At 41.3% G+C, this 15,631-nt stretch overlaps 1 protein-coding gene across 2 annotated transcripts; it reads left to right on the forward strand.

Moving 5' to 3' along the window:
* Positions 1–750: 750 nt before the first annotated feature.
* On the forward strand, positions 751–15,488 carry acvr1l (activin A receptor, type 1 like). Of its 2 annotated transcripts, none has more exons than XM_036596141.1 (11): positions 751–900; positions 3,613–3,692; positions 5,663–5,742; positions 6,060–6,311; positions 6,747–6,958; positions 8,641–8,740; positions 8,883–9,029; positions 10,016–10,291; positions 10,808–11,005; positions 11,198–11,328; positions 11,895–15,488. In XM_036596141.1, the coding sequence occupies exons 3-11, from the start codon at positions 5,676–5,678 to the stop codon at positions 12,027–12,029; spliced, it is 1,518 nt and encodes a 505-aa protein (XP_036452034.1). In that variant the 5' UTR covers positions 751–900; positions 3,613–3,692; positions 5,663–5,675; the 3' UTR covers positions 12,030–15,488. The 2 variants fall into 2 exon arrangements, with proteins under 2 accessions (XP_036452034.1, XP_036452035.1); XM_036596142.1 differs by lacking the exon at positions 751–900 and adding an exon at positions 942–1,171.
* The last annotated feature ends 143 nt before the right edge of the window (positions 15,489–15,631 follow it).

Below are 15,631 nucleotides of genomic sequence, written 5' to 3' on the forward strand. Positions count from 1 at the left end.
CCAGCTCCACTTACTATATAAGAGCACTTTGTAGTTCTACAGTTACAGATTGTAGTCCATCTGTTTCTCTTTGTTGCCCTGTTCTTCGATGGTCAGGACCCTCCCAGAGCAGGTACTATTTGGGTGGTGGATCATTCTCTGCACTGCAGTGACACTGATGTGGTGGTGGCCCAATTTCAGTTATTCTGTAACTCCATTTTGTACATGTGGGGGCATATAATGGCGTATGATGTTACAAAGCTTACATGATCCGGTAAGGCTGTATTTTCAGTACGGTTATATAGATCACTTAGTGCTTGTCAACTTTTGTCTGCTTTCCAATAAGTTTGTGGTCTAAAGCATATTTTAAAAAAAAATCCATTTGTGGCAGAGGCATCAGTCAAAATAGTACCCAAATAAAACAATTTTTTTCTACCAATTTTTAATAACATTACATAAAAAAGTAAGAAAACGTTGTAAGTTCACGGGTCACTTTGAATAATAAATGAAATTGCATTTTTTGTGTTGCCCCCTGTTTCCTGTCACCACCACTGTATAGAAATCGGAGTCAATACGTTTCTCTACAGTAAACCGTTCCACATCGAACCGCTCTGAATGACTCTTTCATTTCAGCTGTTGAATTGTGTAAAACTTTTGACAGTTTGTTGAAGTTTAACTTAATTAAAAATAACGTTTTTACCTTCCTTTTTCCTTCACACAGCTAGTACCGCAGCAGAACTACAATACCCACAATGCACTCCTCCGTCGAAGTTGTTTACGGTGACGTCTTTGTCCCTGATCTCCGTCCAGTGTCCGTGGGTGGCGCTCCATCTGCTAACTGCCAAAGCAGCTCCAACCTTTCCCCAAAAAGGCTCAGAGCTCACAAATTTGGGACAAAATGTGTCTGTTTCTCTAGCTGAGGTAAGAATAAACTCGGAGGTGTGTTATTTGTGCAGTAATGTGAACCGCAGCTAGTCAGGACTAGGATATAGTTAGCTGTAGGCTAGGCTAGCTGGTTAAGTCAGTCTAGGGCGCAGCGACGGCTGGCTAACGCTAACGCTACATTACCGAGCCGTGTGAGGTGTTTACGGGATGTTTAGTGTTTGGCTGGGGTTGGACTGTGTTGGACTGGGTTGGACTGTGTTGGACTGGGTTGGACTGTGTTAGACTGTGTTAGCCGGCAGTGCTGGAGGTGAGACCGAGATATTAACAGGCTTTATTAACGGAACGGCTCCTTATTAGCGACGATTAGCGGCGCTGGCTAACTTCTCTAGATAACTTCGTTCTCTGAGGTTCGTGACCGTTAAACAGCCACAAATTCACACATTTAGACCGCTGCACTTAAAAAGATGCTGCTGCAAGGGGGTTTTAGTAAATGCAGTGGTTCTATTTAGAACCAGGAGTTCTATATAGAACCATTTCGTGCTTAAATGTGCACTCTTAAAAAAGATGGTTCTGTAAGGGGTCTTTGGTAAAGACCGTGGTTCTCTTTAGTACCAGGAGTTCTATATAGAACCATTTCATGCTTAAATGTGCATTCTTAAAAAAAGATGGTTCTTCAAGGGTTTTTTAGTAAAGACTGTGGTTCTGTTTAGAACCAGGTTTTTCATATAGAATCATTTCGTGCTTAAATGTACGCGTTTAAAAAGATGGTTCTTCAAGAGTTCTTTAGTAAATGCAGTGGTTCTATTTATTACCGTGGGTTTTACGTAGAACCATTTCTTGCTTAAATGTACACTCTTCACGGGTTCTCTGTTAAAGACAATGAATCTGTTTAGTACCTTGAGTTCAATGTAGAACCATGTCATGCTTAAATGCACACTATTAAAAAAAAAGATGGTTCTTCAAGGGTTCTTTAGTAAAGATAGTGTTTCTCTTTATTACCACAAGTTCTATATAAACCCCAGTTCATGCTTGAATGTACACTTTTAAAGATGGATCTTCAGTGGGTTCTTAGTAAAGACGACGGTTCTGTTTAGGACCTTGAGTTCTGGGTAGTACCATTTCATGCTTGAATGTACACTCTTTAAAAAAATGGTTCTTTAAGGGCTCTTTGGCAAAGACAATGGTTCTATTTAGTACCTTCAGTTCTATATAGAATCATTTCACGCTTAATTTGTTTGCATGGTGTAATGGTTCTTCATCGGTTCTTTAGTAAAGACAGTGTTTCTGTTTAGTACCTTGAGTTCTATATAAAACCATTTCATGCTTGAATGTGCACTCTTAAAAAGGATGGTTCTTCAGTGGTTCTTCATTAAAGACAATGGTTCTATTTAGTACCTTGAGTTCTGTATGTAATCATTTCATGCTTAAATGATACTTAGCATTGATGGTTTTTCAGATTGATGGAGAATGTGTTCTATATGGAACCTCTATATCGCACCAAAAAGGGTTCCTCTACTGTTACAATCTTGACATTGTAACAACAGCAGGACCCTTTTTGGTGCTACATAGAACCATTTTCAAAAAGGGTCTATGCAGGACCATCTAACACATTCCCTCATCCATTTGAAGAACCATTCCATCCTGCAGAAAAAAACATTTAAGCGTGAAATGGTTCTATATAGAAATTGAACCATTGCCTTTACTAAAGAACCCTTGAAGAACCATCTTTTTTAAAGTGTCTACTGTTCAGCGTCTAACTCAGTATTTTGAGGAAACGTGTTCACTGTATCGTTAACCATGTTGCAAGAGTCCTTTTATTCCTTTGTCTTTTGTACTGCCTGTTTTTTGTTTGTTTGTTTGTTTGTTTACTAGATAGCTATTTAATTAAAAGTAGTTAATTACAGAGCGTAACCATATGACCTATTACCTGTCTACTGGTAAGAATATGTAAGAAAACGTTTTTTAAAATCTGCTCAGGATCATTTGTGGCCGTTAATATGTAGCCAATATTTAGCTTAAGTAACTAAGTTAACACTAAAAGGCTCACTTACTATTAAAGGGCAATTCCACCCATTTTTCAAAATTTCTGCAGACTTCAGGGTTTAGATTTTTAAACAGAATCATTCACAGTTTGTTTGATATGTGATGGTTTTGTGTAGGAAAACACTTGCAGACATTTACAATTTACAGTGATGGTGATGGGAACCAGGGGTCCCGTTCACCATTTTATGTTCAATCCAACATGTCCATTGAACCCTACACATGACCTGAGGGTAAATGCAATGGTAAGAGTAGTACAGTAGTGGTAAAGCTGAAAAATTGTTTCAATGTTTTCCTGGGGGATTATAGTGCCTTTTAGCGCCCTGCGTGTACCTCGCCGCCACTGATATATATGTTTAGTGTAAAGCTCTGTTGTAAAACGATGCTTTAGGCATCAGACAGAATATTTGTAATCATTTTGTGTAATAACCTTCTGTGAGGAGCAATAAACTTCATAGACGTCTGGTTCTTATCACCACCACAGTGAAAAATTGTGACCATAGAACAAACTGTTACAAAACAAACCACTCTGAATGTCTTTGTTTACATCTTAATAATTGAATTATGAAGAATAATGATTCACTTCACTCGTGCCTGCTGTTTTATCACCCAAAGGGACCAGACTATCATCTGCAAGGACGATTTAGATGAATATTTGTGGGAAAGAAGACACAGCTCCAGTAACGCTTCTCTACCTTTCATTTTCAGACGATGACTGTGCTGGTGAGGCCTGGTGGCTATGCAGATGTATAAAGGCGGTGTTGAGAGTCACATCAGGATTTGTACCAGTAAGACGATCTGCTTAATTCGACTTGTTATCTTTGCATGCACAGGTGTTGTTTTCCCTCCATCCGAATTTGCTTCTCAGCACGAGCATCAATCACTGAATAAGCATCAAAAATGGGTCCAGGTGTTGAGACTTTAAGTGCTTTAAATTGTTCCCAGATGGTTTTACTGTTTCATAAGTGTGACCGCGTCGCAGGTCCGTCTTCCTCGCCCGCCAGAAATATTCAGGCTTTTTGTTCCGACATACTGAGAAACCACCAGGAATTACAGTCCACTTGGCTCTAATGTGTAAGGAATCAATTTGGCGAGAGACTGGGACAATAATTGCGCTGTGTTCTGAGTGAATGATGAAATCTATCCACATAAAAGCTTGATGGTGCCCCTCCACCCCCCAAATCAACCATTTCTATCTTTTTGTGACGCACTGCTCCGCTCCAGTCGCTTTCATGTCATTCGGCGGCAGGCCCTTTGCTTCCTGGTTGCCATGGAGACTGTGCCCGGGTACCAGCCTGCGCTGGCTCTGTCCGAACAGCCTGAAACTTGGTTCAGATCCTCAGCCTGCACCGCCATCTGATTGATATTTATTACAAATGGGATGACATGTGAATCATTATTTATTGGGTGCTCATCACTAATGAATGAAATATGGGCCAATTATCTTCAGTTTTCACACCAGTGCATCCTTACCTGACCTAATAAAACAAATGCATGATGAAATGCAAATCTATTATTAATACCTTTTAAACAGTCTCCAAATATTCCAGTGTTGTAAGTGTTGTAAAAGCATTGCTGCTCAAGTGTAGATGATAAAAACTAACGTCTGAGAGAACAAAAGTCCTGTGAGTGGTGTTGGAGTGACAGAAAGCTGGAATAGAACCTGTTTTGTGGTGTTTGGGACTGTAGTGTTTTGGCTAAGCTAACTATAGCTTGGTTAGCAGGTCAAACATGCCAGACAGCACAGAAAAGGCTTGGTTCTAGCTAACTGATGCTAAAATGGACACCAGTTTAGAGGATATCGGAGAGCGCAAATTCGAGTGACTGGCTACAGTCTTTCTATGTTTCCTTCTTAGGCCAAATAAATTAGAAGCTCTGACCAAAATGTCACATGCAGGCTCTTCACTGCCCTCTGGTGGAGTATATCTCATGGTTCCTATGATGTATAACATTTCTGAGAAGCTAATTTGCATATCAAAAATTCTGATTTACTGTCCGATTTTTTTTAAACTTTCATGACTCTTAATGTTTGAAATTCTAACTCATCTCTAATTAATTTCCATCTAAAAAATTGCAATTAGCTGTCAACACAGTAGCTCTGTACTGATGACAGATAGAGCTTGAGCTCAAATAATCAAACGTTACTCACCGTCACCCTCTAAAGGTGTTAACAAACATCAAATAAACAGACATTACTCACTGTCGCCCTCTAAAGGTATCCTTAACAACATCAAATCAACAATTACTCACTGTCGCCCTCTAAAGGCGTTAACAAATATCAAATAAACAAACTTTACTTACTGCTGCTCTCTAGTGTTATTAATAAAAACACCAAATAAAAAACATTACTCACCGCCGCCCTCTAAAGGTGTCAACAAAGGTAAAAAAACAAACATTACTCACCGCTGCCCTCTAAAGGTGTTAATAACAAACATCAAATAAACAAACATTTTTCCCCACCCACTGTTGCATGGTGACATCACCATAAGAGATGTTCTAGAAGCAGAGCAAAAGTCATTACCTTGTAATTAAACATTATGGTAAAACAACAATGTTGATAATACTTAATCATGCTTAATATGACCAGTAACATGAACTAACAAAGAAAAACGGGTTCAGTTGATTTCAGATTGACGTTAACAGTTATATTTGTTCGTTGATGTCTCACAGTGCACTGTAGTTCAGCAGACAATCCCCTCGCAGGTTGTGGATCTAGGCTAAGCATGTGCATTTCTAACACTTCGTGTCTCTTTTCTAGTGCAGTGAACCAAATGGGTCATTGCTGCACCCGAGTCATTTTCCTCCTGCTGCTCCAGGCGTTGCAGACTTTAGCTGAAGGTAAGTATTCACTGTATGCACTGCATTCTGTAGCTATGAATCCCCACCTTCTGTAGGGTATTTTACCATGTGCCAACAGATGTCTCACAAGAGCCTCGCAAACAGTATTAAAACAAAAAATTTAGGCGTATCTTAGAGGCTCTCTCAACTTTGCTTTCTAATCTGTAAACCAGGAAAATGGAAGCAGGAGAGAGGAAGAAAACAGCCTCAATTATCTGTCAGGAAGACACTTATCTATAAGTATTTGCGTCATTCAATTCGGTTCCATCTTCCTATATTGATTGCTTTGTTTCTTCTATGTTTGTTTGTATGTCCAGATGGGTCCATTGACTGTGTGTGCGTGGGCAGTGACTGCATGTCGCAGCAGTGTAAGGGAGACCAGTGCTATGCCTCCGTGACCGTTAGCAACGATGTACCCTCGTTCAGGCGCGGGTGTTTGATTGGCCCAGAGAGCAGGCGGATGACCTGCTCGGCTGCCCCCTCGGCCAGTCATGTAGTGGAGTGCTGCTCTCAGCCAATGTGCAACGTCAACGCCTCGGTGGAGTCACTGCTGCAGCTGCTGCCCAAGAGTAAGAATCACTTGAGTGCAAGATATTGTCTTCTCAAACTAAGCATGTCCTTAATTTGCTGCAATAGGAATCAATTCCATGTAGATGCAGCAACTAATTCATATAATAATCATTGTTGGGGATTTGGAGACCTCTCTGGTGAAAATTTGTAATTACATGCAACATGCAGAAGATTATTTTGTAATGTCAATGATCATTTTTGCTGCTGCTTGTCAGCCTACGCCACTGGGGTGTTAAGGTCCCCTTCGCCGATACCACATTTAAGTGCCAGTATTGGAGTAGATAGCAGTACGGTATCGATATGGCTTCCACTCTAATTGTTGCATCCTAATTTTTTGGTATCATCTGTGCTGAAATAATTTTTGATAATCCCAGCGATTGAACATTGTACTCTTGACAAAAGCTCCAGTTGACTACATGTGCTTCTGTGATCAGGTCCAGAGGGGGAGCCTGTGCGCTACCGTGTGGAGACCCTGGTGCTTTTTGTACTGGGACCCTTCGTAGTGCTGGCCCTGCTGGCCACTCTGGCAGTGCTGGTCTGCCGCAGGCTCCATCCAGGCCGCCTGGAGAGACTGCACGAGTTTGATCCGGAGCAGGGCGCCATTGACGGCCTCATCGCTCCCAACGTGGGAGACAGCACCTTGGCGGTACGAGATTAGCCTTCCGTGTTTGGTGTCAGAAGTTTGTTTCTTTAGTCTTTTTACTAGAGCCACAAGGCTAATATAGGCTAAAAAGTAATGGAAGCTCATGTTTGCTAATTAGCATTGTGCCTACTTTAAACCAGGGGTGTCAGACTCAACCACTAAAAAGGCCATAGTAAAGTGCTCAACAAATCTGTGGGTCAGCTGTGTTTTATTTCATTTTTACTTAACATTGTGCCATGACCCCAACTGGCCATTTTTTATTCAAAATATGCCAAACCTGCAACAGCAAAATAAGCACTGGATACTTAAACTATTCAAAAATCATTTTAAGTAAAAAAAAAAAGTTTTATATAAAACAATAGGCTACATTAGCTGTTAAGCCACTTTATAGGCTACATTAGCTACAGGGAACTGTTAAGCCACTTTAAATATCCCCAGAAGGTAGGTTTTTGGAAACTGCCTATTTGCTTGAACTAGACACCAGGCATCTTTTCTTTTTGGGTAACCGCGGACTCATAGATCGTTGTGGAGGAAGGGGGTCGGGGCACACAGTATGTTATAGTGCATATTGCGGACTGCGGTGCCCAGCTAATTATAATAGAAAATTAAAATAATTTTGCGGGCCGAATAGGATTGTACCACGGGCCTGACTTGGCCTGCAGGCCTTGTGTTTTACACATGGGCCTTAAACCATGTTGAGTTATAATATAAGTAGTCTTGCTTGTGTGATTTCTGAAACTGTACGACTCTCATTTTTGTTTGTTACATTGGTTGTCTTTTCTCTGTTTAGTATTTGGAAGCTTCATCCTTTTTAAGCCATAAAAATTGTAGCCTGAAATAAATTTTAGCCTTAGATAGAACAGTTACTGCTAATATATGAAAAATCTTAAGTTATAGCTGATTTGGTTGATGCCTCGAATTCAGAGTGCAACAAACTGCGCTGTTTTTCACATGGCTAGAGGAAGAAATATGCCTAAGAAATCACATGTGGGGTCATTTTAAATGAGCTGATGCTCAGCTCTGTCGTGTAACCACTTGAGGTGGGAAAATTAGCTGTTTTTCTGTCTTTCACTTCTAATTAAAACTTGCTAGCACAAACAGCAGATATTTTGAGGAAGTCCTAATCACAATTGCTGCATCAAACAATGTATTTTAAAAACGTTAAAATATACAAACGTATCTGTTTTGTCAGATAAACAACTAAAAAAAAAAAGCTTCAAACTTGAATTTAAGGGTGATTTTGAGAATGAGCATTCGAGTTACTCGTTTGGCAAGTATTTAAATCCTGTAAAATGCAGTTCAGGGCAGCCCTGGTTGTCTACAACAATGGGCAAAAGTACATAAACGTTGCATAGGTAAAAAGGGTCATACAGCCATTTTCAAGCCTGAATTTTGTTCATACTTCTGTCTATGTATTGGTTGATGAACTGCAGTTACGGTAGAGGTAGTGTGTTTTTTAAACTCTCTTTTTTTAAAATATCTTTGTTTTGCATTATTAAGTCAGACCTTAATAGATCATTAGTAGTGAAACCATAACTAAAAGGTTATTATGAATACACTAAAGTAATTTTCAAGACATATTTAAATATTTGTATAACCTACTGGCACAAAGGCGCAAACATATTACTCGGTGTGCCTTTAATTTGTTTTCTTGACGTGTAACGGTTGTCATTTTTGATTTGTAGGATCTACTTGATCACTCCTGCACATCTGGCAGTGGGTCTGGGCTGCCCTTCCTGGTGCAGAGGACGGTGGCCCGTCAGATCAGCCTGGTGGAGTGTGTCGGTTAGTGGGGCAGACTGCTGTTGCATTCATCTGAAATCTAGATCCCCAGTACCCAACCACTAATATCAGCTGCTTCTTTCAGAGCCAGTGGCTTGCTCTCTGATTTCTATATGAACAGTGTTGTTTTCTCTTCTTTTCCCAGGAAAAGGGCGATACGGGGAGGTGTGGAGGGGACAGTGGCAGGGAGAGAACGTGGCTGTGAAAATCTTCTCCTCCAGAGACGAGAAGTCCTGGTTTCGGGAAACGGAGATCTACAACACTGTTCTACTGCGGCATGAAAACATATTAGGTGAGGCATATTTCCTTTTTTCTTTTTTCCACTCTTTCACTGGGTCTCATAAATTGTGGGTGAAATACATCAAGTTTCCAGGGCACAGTTCATAGATCAACCCAAGCACAGAATAAAAAATGTATTAAGTGGAGAACTCCTGCTAACTCAGGTTGTGTGCTAAAACTAAAAGGCTGGAGTAGCTTTGAAGGTATCAGTTCAAAAGTATAAAGTTTTAAAAAGGGAGTTTTAGGCCAGAAAATATTATTTAATTTGTTCATTTTCATGGTATACATCAGAGGTCACTAATAGGCGGACCGCGGTCCGAGTCCGGACCCAGACGCTGTCCTATGTGGACCTGGACCTATAACGGATAAACTATGGGGAATTATTTAATTTCGATGGGGTGGTCCTATTTTAGTCGGCGTAACTGTTCTAGTCTTTACGGTAGCTTTAGGGGCCCGGGACACTCACAGACCAATCACATGCGTTGTAGATATCATGTTACGCCAATCAGATCTGTGTATCTGTGTATTTCTCATCAGAATACACAGCATGCGTTATGCAAATGCACAAATATGTCATACAACCATTGGAAATACCCTACATAGCGATAAAGAAAGGTACTGATGTAGAGGCTAACAAACACAGACGTGATATTCGACTTCTTAGCAGTAGCATTAGCTGTCTTGCTTCCACTTGCTTCAACAATCTAGCAGAAAAAAAAACATTTTAAACAGCCCACCCTAAAAATCGCCCCCAAAGCACTTCTTGTTTTTCAAAAATTCCACCCATCTTCAAGATACATCTTAAAAAATGTTTTTTCCTAGTTTTTAAATTAGAAAATTTCACTCTCAGGACTGTTGTGGCGCCACTGTCGGAGGTGAGTAGGAAGATGCAGCAGTGGTTACATTTCTCATTTTGACCAGAACGCCCCTTTAAAATTCCTACAGCACTGAAACTGAAGCATTCAATGTTTTAACATCCTTTAAACATCCCACACTCAGGGTTCATGGCGTCGGACATGACCTCACGGAACTCCAGCACTCAGCTGTGGCTGATCACGCATTACCATGAGAACGGTTCACTGTACGATTACCTGCAGCGGGTGGCCGTGGACATGTCTGACGGCCTGCAGATGGCCGCCTCGGTGGCCAGCGGCCTCGTTCACCTGCACACGGAGATTTTCGGCACCGAGGGTAAACCGGCCATCGCCCACCGCGACCTGAAGAGCAAGAACATCCTGGTGAAGAAGGACCTGCGCTGCTGCATCGCGGACCTCGGTTAGTGGCCCCACCTGCCCAGCGCTTCAGCGTTTTTTTAATAAAAATTTCACTAGTGCCTGACGATTTTGAGGATTTTAGCCAATGTCAGCTAAACATTCAATATCAGCTTATGTAATATTATGTTTGTTTTTTACATTTTAAATTTATACTCCAGTAGATTTAGTTAAACAGTGCCTGGCAGACACGGTTGTCAGTTCTAAACTGTCTTATTTCTTAAATGACATAAATAAACTCATAGTTTGTAAAGTCACTAATTATCAGTAAAACCCATGAGTTGCCAATATTGGCTGCAATCGTCCTTATAGATTTGGTCCCTGGTCTAGATGGTTTTTTCATTGTACAGTGTTGATCCGTCTATTCTGTAGAGACTATGGGAACATTTTTCATAAGTATTACGCTAACATTGTAACATGATGTAAAATTTTTATTTAGGCTCTTGGTCAGTGCCCATACATTTTTAGCCTTTATTCAGTCCTTTCATTCATTTCTCAAACTTCCTCTTCTTCTTTCCAGGCCTGGCGGTCACTCACTCTCAGGCAGACAATCAGCTGAATGTGGGGAATAACCCCAAAGTGGGCACTAAGCGCTACATGGCCCCCGAGGTGCTGGATGAGTCCATTCAGACGGACTGCTTCGATGCCTACAAGAGGGTGGACATCTGGGCCTTTGGCCTGGTGCTGTGGGAGATCGCCCGCCGCACTTACAGCAACGGTCAGTTCCATGAAACGAACAGGCGTTTGGGTGGGATGAACACCTTTTAAGACCATTCAGTCACTTCAGAAATATGAAAATATAAAAAAAAAGGCTGCCCCCCCACATCCTGTTCATTTTCAGTGGTTTGGCAATATACGGCTGTTGGTGATTGAACCAGTTTGGTGAATAACTGTCCAATGTCTGTTGTAGGGATTGTGGAGGAGTACAAGCCTCCATTCTATGACCTGGTGCCTAATGACCCCAGCTTCGAGGACATGCGTAAAGTGGTGTGCGTGGAGCAGCAGAGGCCATTCATCCCCAACCGCTGGTTCTCTGATCCTGTACGTATCACTTCAAACTCTCAGAAATAAAGGTATAAACTGTCTCTGGGGCAGTACCCCTCACTGGGGTGGTACCCTAAAGGGAACATAACTGTACCATAATCCACTGAAATAATATTTTCTAAGTTGTGTCAACTCCACACACCCCGTCTCGTCTCCAGGCTTTTTATTTTACTGTTCTGTTTTAAAGCATTGGGTTATAAAAAGGTACAAATATGTACTTTTCACCCAGGAGAAACTTAGTTAAGGTGCACAACTGGACCTCAAAACCACTGTTGTAATTTTCTGGATAAATTTACATTGTTTGTACCTTAATGAGTGAAAAATGTATCTGCACAGAACCTTTATTTCTAACAGTGTATTAGGGTACATGCTATAGCTTTATAAACTGCTGTGGTGGACGGCAAAGGTTGGGAAAACTGAACGTTGGTACTGGCCGAATTATCCCTCACGGCTCCATTGCATTGAGAACAATAGAATATCCGGTTTGTCGCCACCAACATGTGAACACAGCATTAGACTGGTTAGAACCTCACAGAGCCTGTATATTTGCTTGTGTCTCATAGACGCTGTCTGCTCTGGTGAAGCTGATGAAGGAGTGCTGGTACCAGAACCCATCGGCTCGCCTCACGGCCCTGCGCATCAAAAAGACTCTAGACAAAATCCACAGCTCCTTGGAGAAGGGCAAGCCGGACTGCTGAGCCCCCAGGAACAGAGCGAAAGCCCTTCTAGCAGGACCCCACAGATGCTGGCAGTGGTGTCTGTATTACGGTCCTGGATGTTCATCTTGCTGGTCTAGGAACAGCTCCCCCATCGCCTCTGTAGGAAACACTGATCCTGGATCTGCACCCTTGCTCTTCTCCAAGACCTTCTGATCATTCTCTGCAATATTTTGTGAATCCAGTTTTACATCCCCCTTTCTTTTATGACTCTGACTGACAGCATCAGACCGGACAGCGGCCGTGCAATACAAGCAAAGCCGGTTTTGTGGGCTGTATCGGACTGAAACCTCAACATTTGCGCTGGGGCTTGTTTTGTACCTGGTCTCAGAGACTCATATAGACCCCCCGGCCAGCGTAAAGATTTATGCATCAACACGCCTCAGAATCGCTACCCATAATGGAGAGCCAGTGCAGTGTGATCATCCAAATCACTTAAGAAGTTCTGCTGTTCAAATTAGACTACTTAGTCATAGGGGAGCTGATCCTGGATCAGCATTTTGGACTTTGAGACTCTTCAACGTTTTTAAACGTCGTTTTTCCAGACAATCTCACCACACAAGAGTGAACGGACAACACTGGATAGATTCTAAGACACTAATCCTGGTATCCTCCAGACTGCTACACTACCACAGTAGATTTTGGAAAGAAAGTCAGCCTGACGAAACATCCTTCTTTATCCCTCTTTAGAAACACTAAAGACACTTTTTCATGTTTTCAGTCATCTTATCGTTGGCCCAGTGCGGTCAGTGTTGGTTCGGTTCAGCATTTAGTGCCCTGCTGTAGTTTTTGCCTGTGACTGAAGCCATCCTGGCACTAAAGCCTTTCTCGCGCTCTCTTCATCTTCCTTTATCTCTCGTGCAGCCCTTGCGCTGGGCAGTCCCACTAAAACTTAAGTGACAATCATTTGCTGCTCGGTCAGTCCTGCATTACTAGGCTGCGTTTTATGGACGTCCTTTGTCATATTGCTATAATGCAAATCTTTGTAGGTTAACCTTTATGCCTTTTTCTGTCAGCATCGACACACATTCACCGTCATGTACGCTGTAGTCATTTTAAGTGTTCCCAGTGCTTTTTGCTCTTGAATTGCATAGTAAGCAGAGCAAGTGCAACTGAAACATGTATTGGTTCGCATCTGCTTTATAAAAGACACAGTTCGGAGGCTGTTGAGGAGGCAGATTGCGTCTCGTTTGAGAAGCTTTTGGGCTCTAGACGTGGACACGAAGACACTGATGTATTTATAATGAATGAGGACAAAGAAGTAGGAATACCGCTAGACACTGCATTGTAAACTGTGACCGTAATAGAATGTAATATATTGTATTTAAAGATAGGAATACTAAAAGTAACGTAGCTCGGATAAGGCTTCCTCGCTTTGCCAAGGCGCACCTGCTCTGGTTTTATTACCTTTTACTCAAGCACGTTTTACACTTACGGGGGAGTTCCACTAATTTTCTTTTGCAAAATTTCTGCATAATTCAGAGCGGTTTAATGTGAAATGGTGCACTGCAGGGAAACTGATCGACTCAAGATTCCTGGACAGTGGTAGTGATAGGAACCAGAAGGCACCGTACAATAATATAGCCATTTTATACTATTATACTATCCAGAATGACAAATGAACCTACATGTGTGCTCATTGTACAGCTGTAAAGACATATTCTGTCCAAAATCTTCTAAAAAATATCTGAAAAACATGTCTGACATCAGGCAGTGTCTTCATAACCATTTCATGTAATGACTTTCTGTGAGAGAGCTTTTAGAGGTGGATGTCTGGTTCCTATCACCACCACTGTGAACAGTTCTGACTCAGTAAGTTTCTCTAGAACAGAGCGTTTCACCCCAGACCACTCTGAATGACTTTACAGCTTAATAATTTAATTATGCAAAAATTTTAGAAATTTTGAAAACTTGGTGGAATTCCCTTTCAAAACAGCTTCCGCTTATCCACACTGTGAGAATGATCTGTTTCTGGTCTCTGAACAAAAAGGGTCCACGCTGATGGAATCGTGAGGACCCTGAAGCTTTTGTCTTCCTGCGCATAAAGTCAAGCTAAACAATGCCTTATGAAGCAGGAGCCGCTTCAGGTTCTGCCCACCCCAGCATACGTGGCGGGGTGGGGGGGGTGGGGGGAGCACAAAGCAGACCAAAAGTCAACCGTACCCAGTAGATGATGAAGATGAAGTAAGGATCATTCCTGTTGGGCGGTGCTCATTTTGGGGTTAAATTATCTGGCTAACAGAGATACAGATATACTCCCCTGATTCAGCTCATTATTAAAGGGGAATTCCACCAAATTTTCTAAATTTCCACATGATTCAATCATTGAGACAACAACATTCTGAGTGGTTTGATGTGAAGTGGTTTATTGTAGAGACACTATGGCTGAGTTCGCACTGCAGGTAAAAGTGGCCCAAATCAGGGGCCAGTTTCATGAAATGTTTTAAGAAAGAAAATCTTCTTAAATGTGGTTTTTTTTTGTTTTGTTTTGTTTTGTTTTTTTTTGTTTTTTACTTCATTCTAAAGAAAAAAGTTATGAGAAATTCTTATTCAGATAACTTCTTAAGAATGATCTTATTTTTTTCTTAACTATTGTCTTAAAAACAACTCTAAGAACAAGTGTTATTCTTGAAAACATTGTTCTCACAGCTGTAAGAGTCGACAAGGTCAGCCTCTAAATTTATCACGGACACTGTCTTTGCTCCTCCTGTCCATCCTCGTCTGTCACCCCATAATGTTCATATTTCCAGTGAGGATTTTTTTCTCTGTTGTCTGTTTCTTCCACCATCATCTCTTGTTCTTGTTTGCTAAATTTTTTTGAACGCTGGGTTTGATGTTTTTCCCCCCATTTTGCTCCTCTGAGCGGATTAAACTAAACAATGGAAATAACACAATACAAATTCAGAATGCATCTTGCATTGTTTATGGTACGGGGTACTTGTTTTAAAAAAACAATTAAGATTATCTTCAGAGAAGTTTGTGTTTTTCGAGAATTACATTTAGGAACGTTCTTATGAACCTCTTAGTGTTTGTCGTAAGAACCTTCACGGGTTTTTTCCTAAGAAAGCTTTCGTGAATCCGGCCCCTGATCTTTTTATTCATATGTGAGACACCTTTGTTTTTGTGTGACAGTGTGAACAACAAAAAAGACACACTGGCACTTATTCATCAAAGCTGCGTTTAAAAGAACACACAGTCTTTAATGATGTGCAAATTCTGTGTCTGAAACAAGCAGAGCTTTTAGCGCATATAAGAAATCGGCCTCAGTGCGTGAAATCAAGCGCTGGCCCACCAGCACCTCATTTACATATGATGTACATGAAACGTTCTAATTCGTGCAGATGTTTCAGGACTAAGGTGTAAGGAGCCCATTCAAAGGCTCGTGAGCCAATGTTTGTGGTCATGGCCGGAGGAAAACTGTGTTGGATGAGCATGTGGGGCGACCTTCTCTAGATGATGTCCAATACAGGCCACGTTACAAATCAGATCTGAATGTCCGAGTTCTTTACAGTGGTGCTGACAGGAACCAGGGGTCACAATGCCTACAGTACAAATATAATCACTTTATTTACTACCCAAAATGA

The sequence above is a fragment of the Colossoma macropomum genome, unplaced genomic scaffold (assembly GCF_904425465.1).
Source record: "Colossoma macropomum unplaced genomic scaffold, Colossoma_macropomum, whole genome shotgun sequence".
Lineage (NCBI taxonomy): Eukaryota > Metazoa > Chordata > Actinopteri > Characiformes > Serrasalmidae > Colossoma > Colossoma macropomum.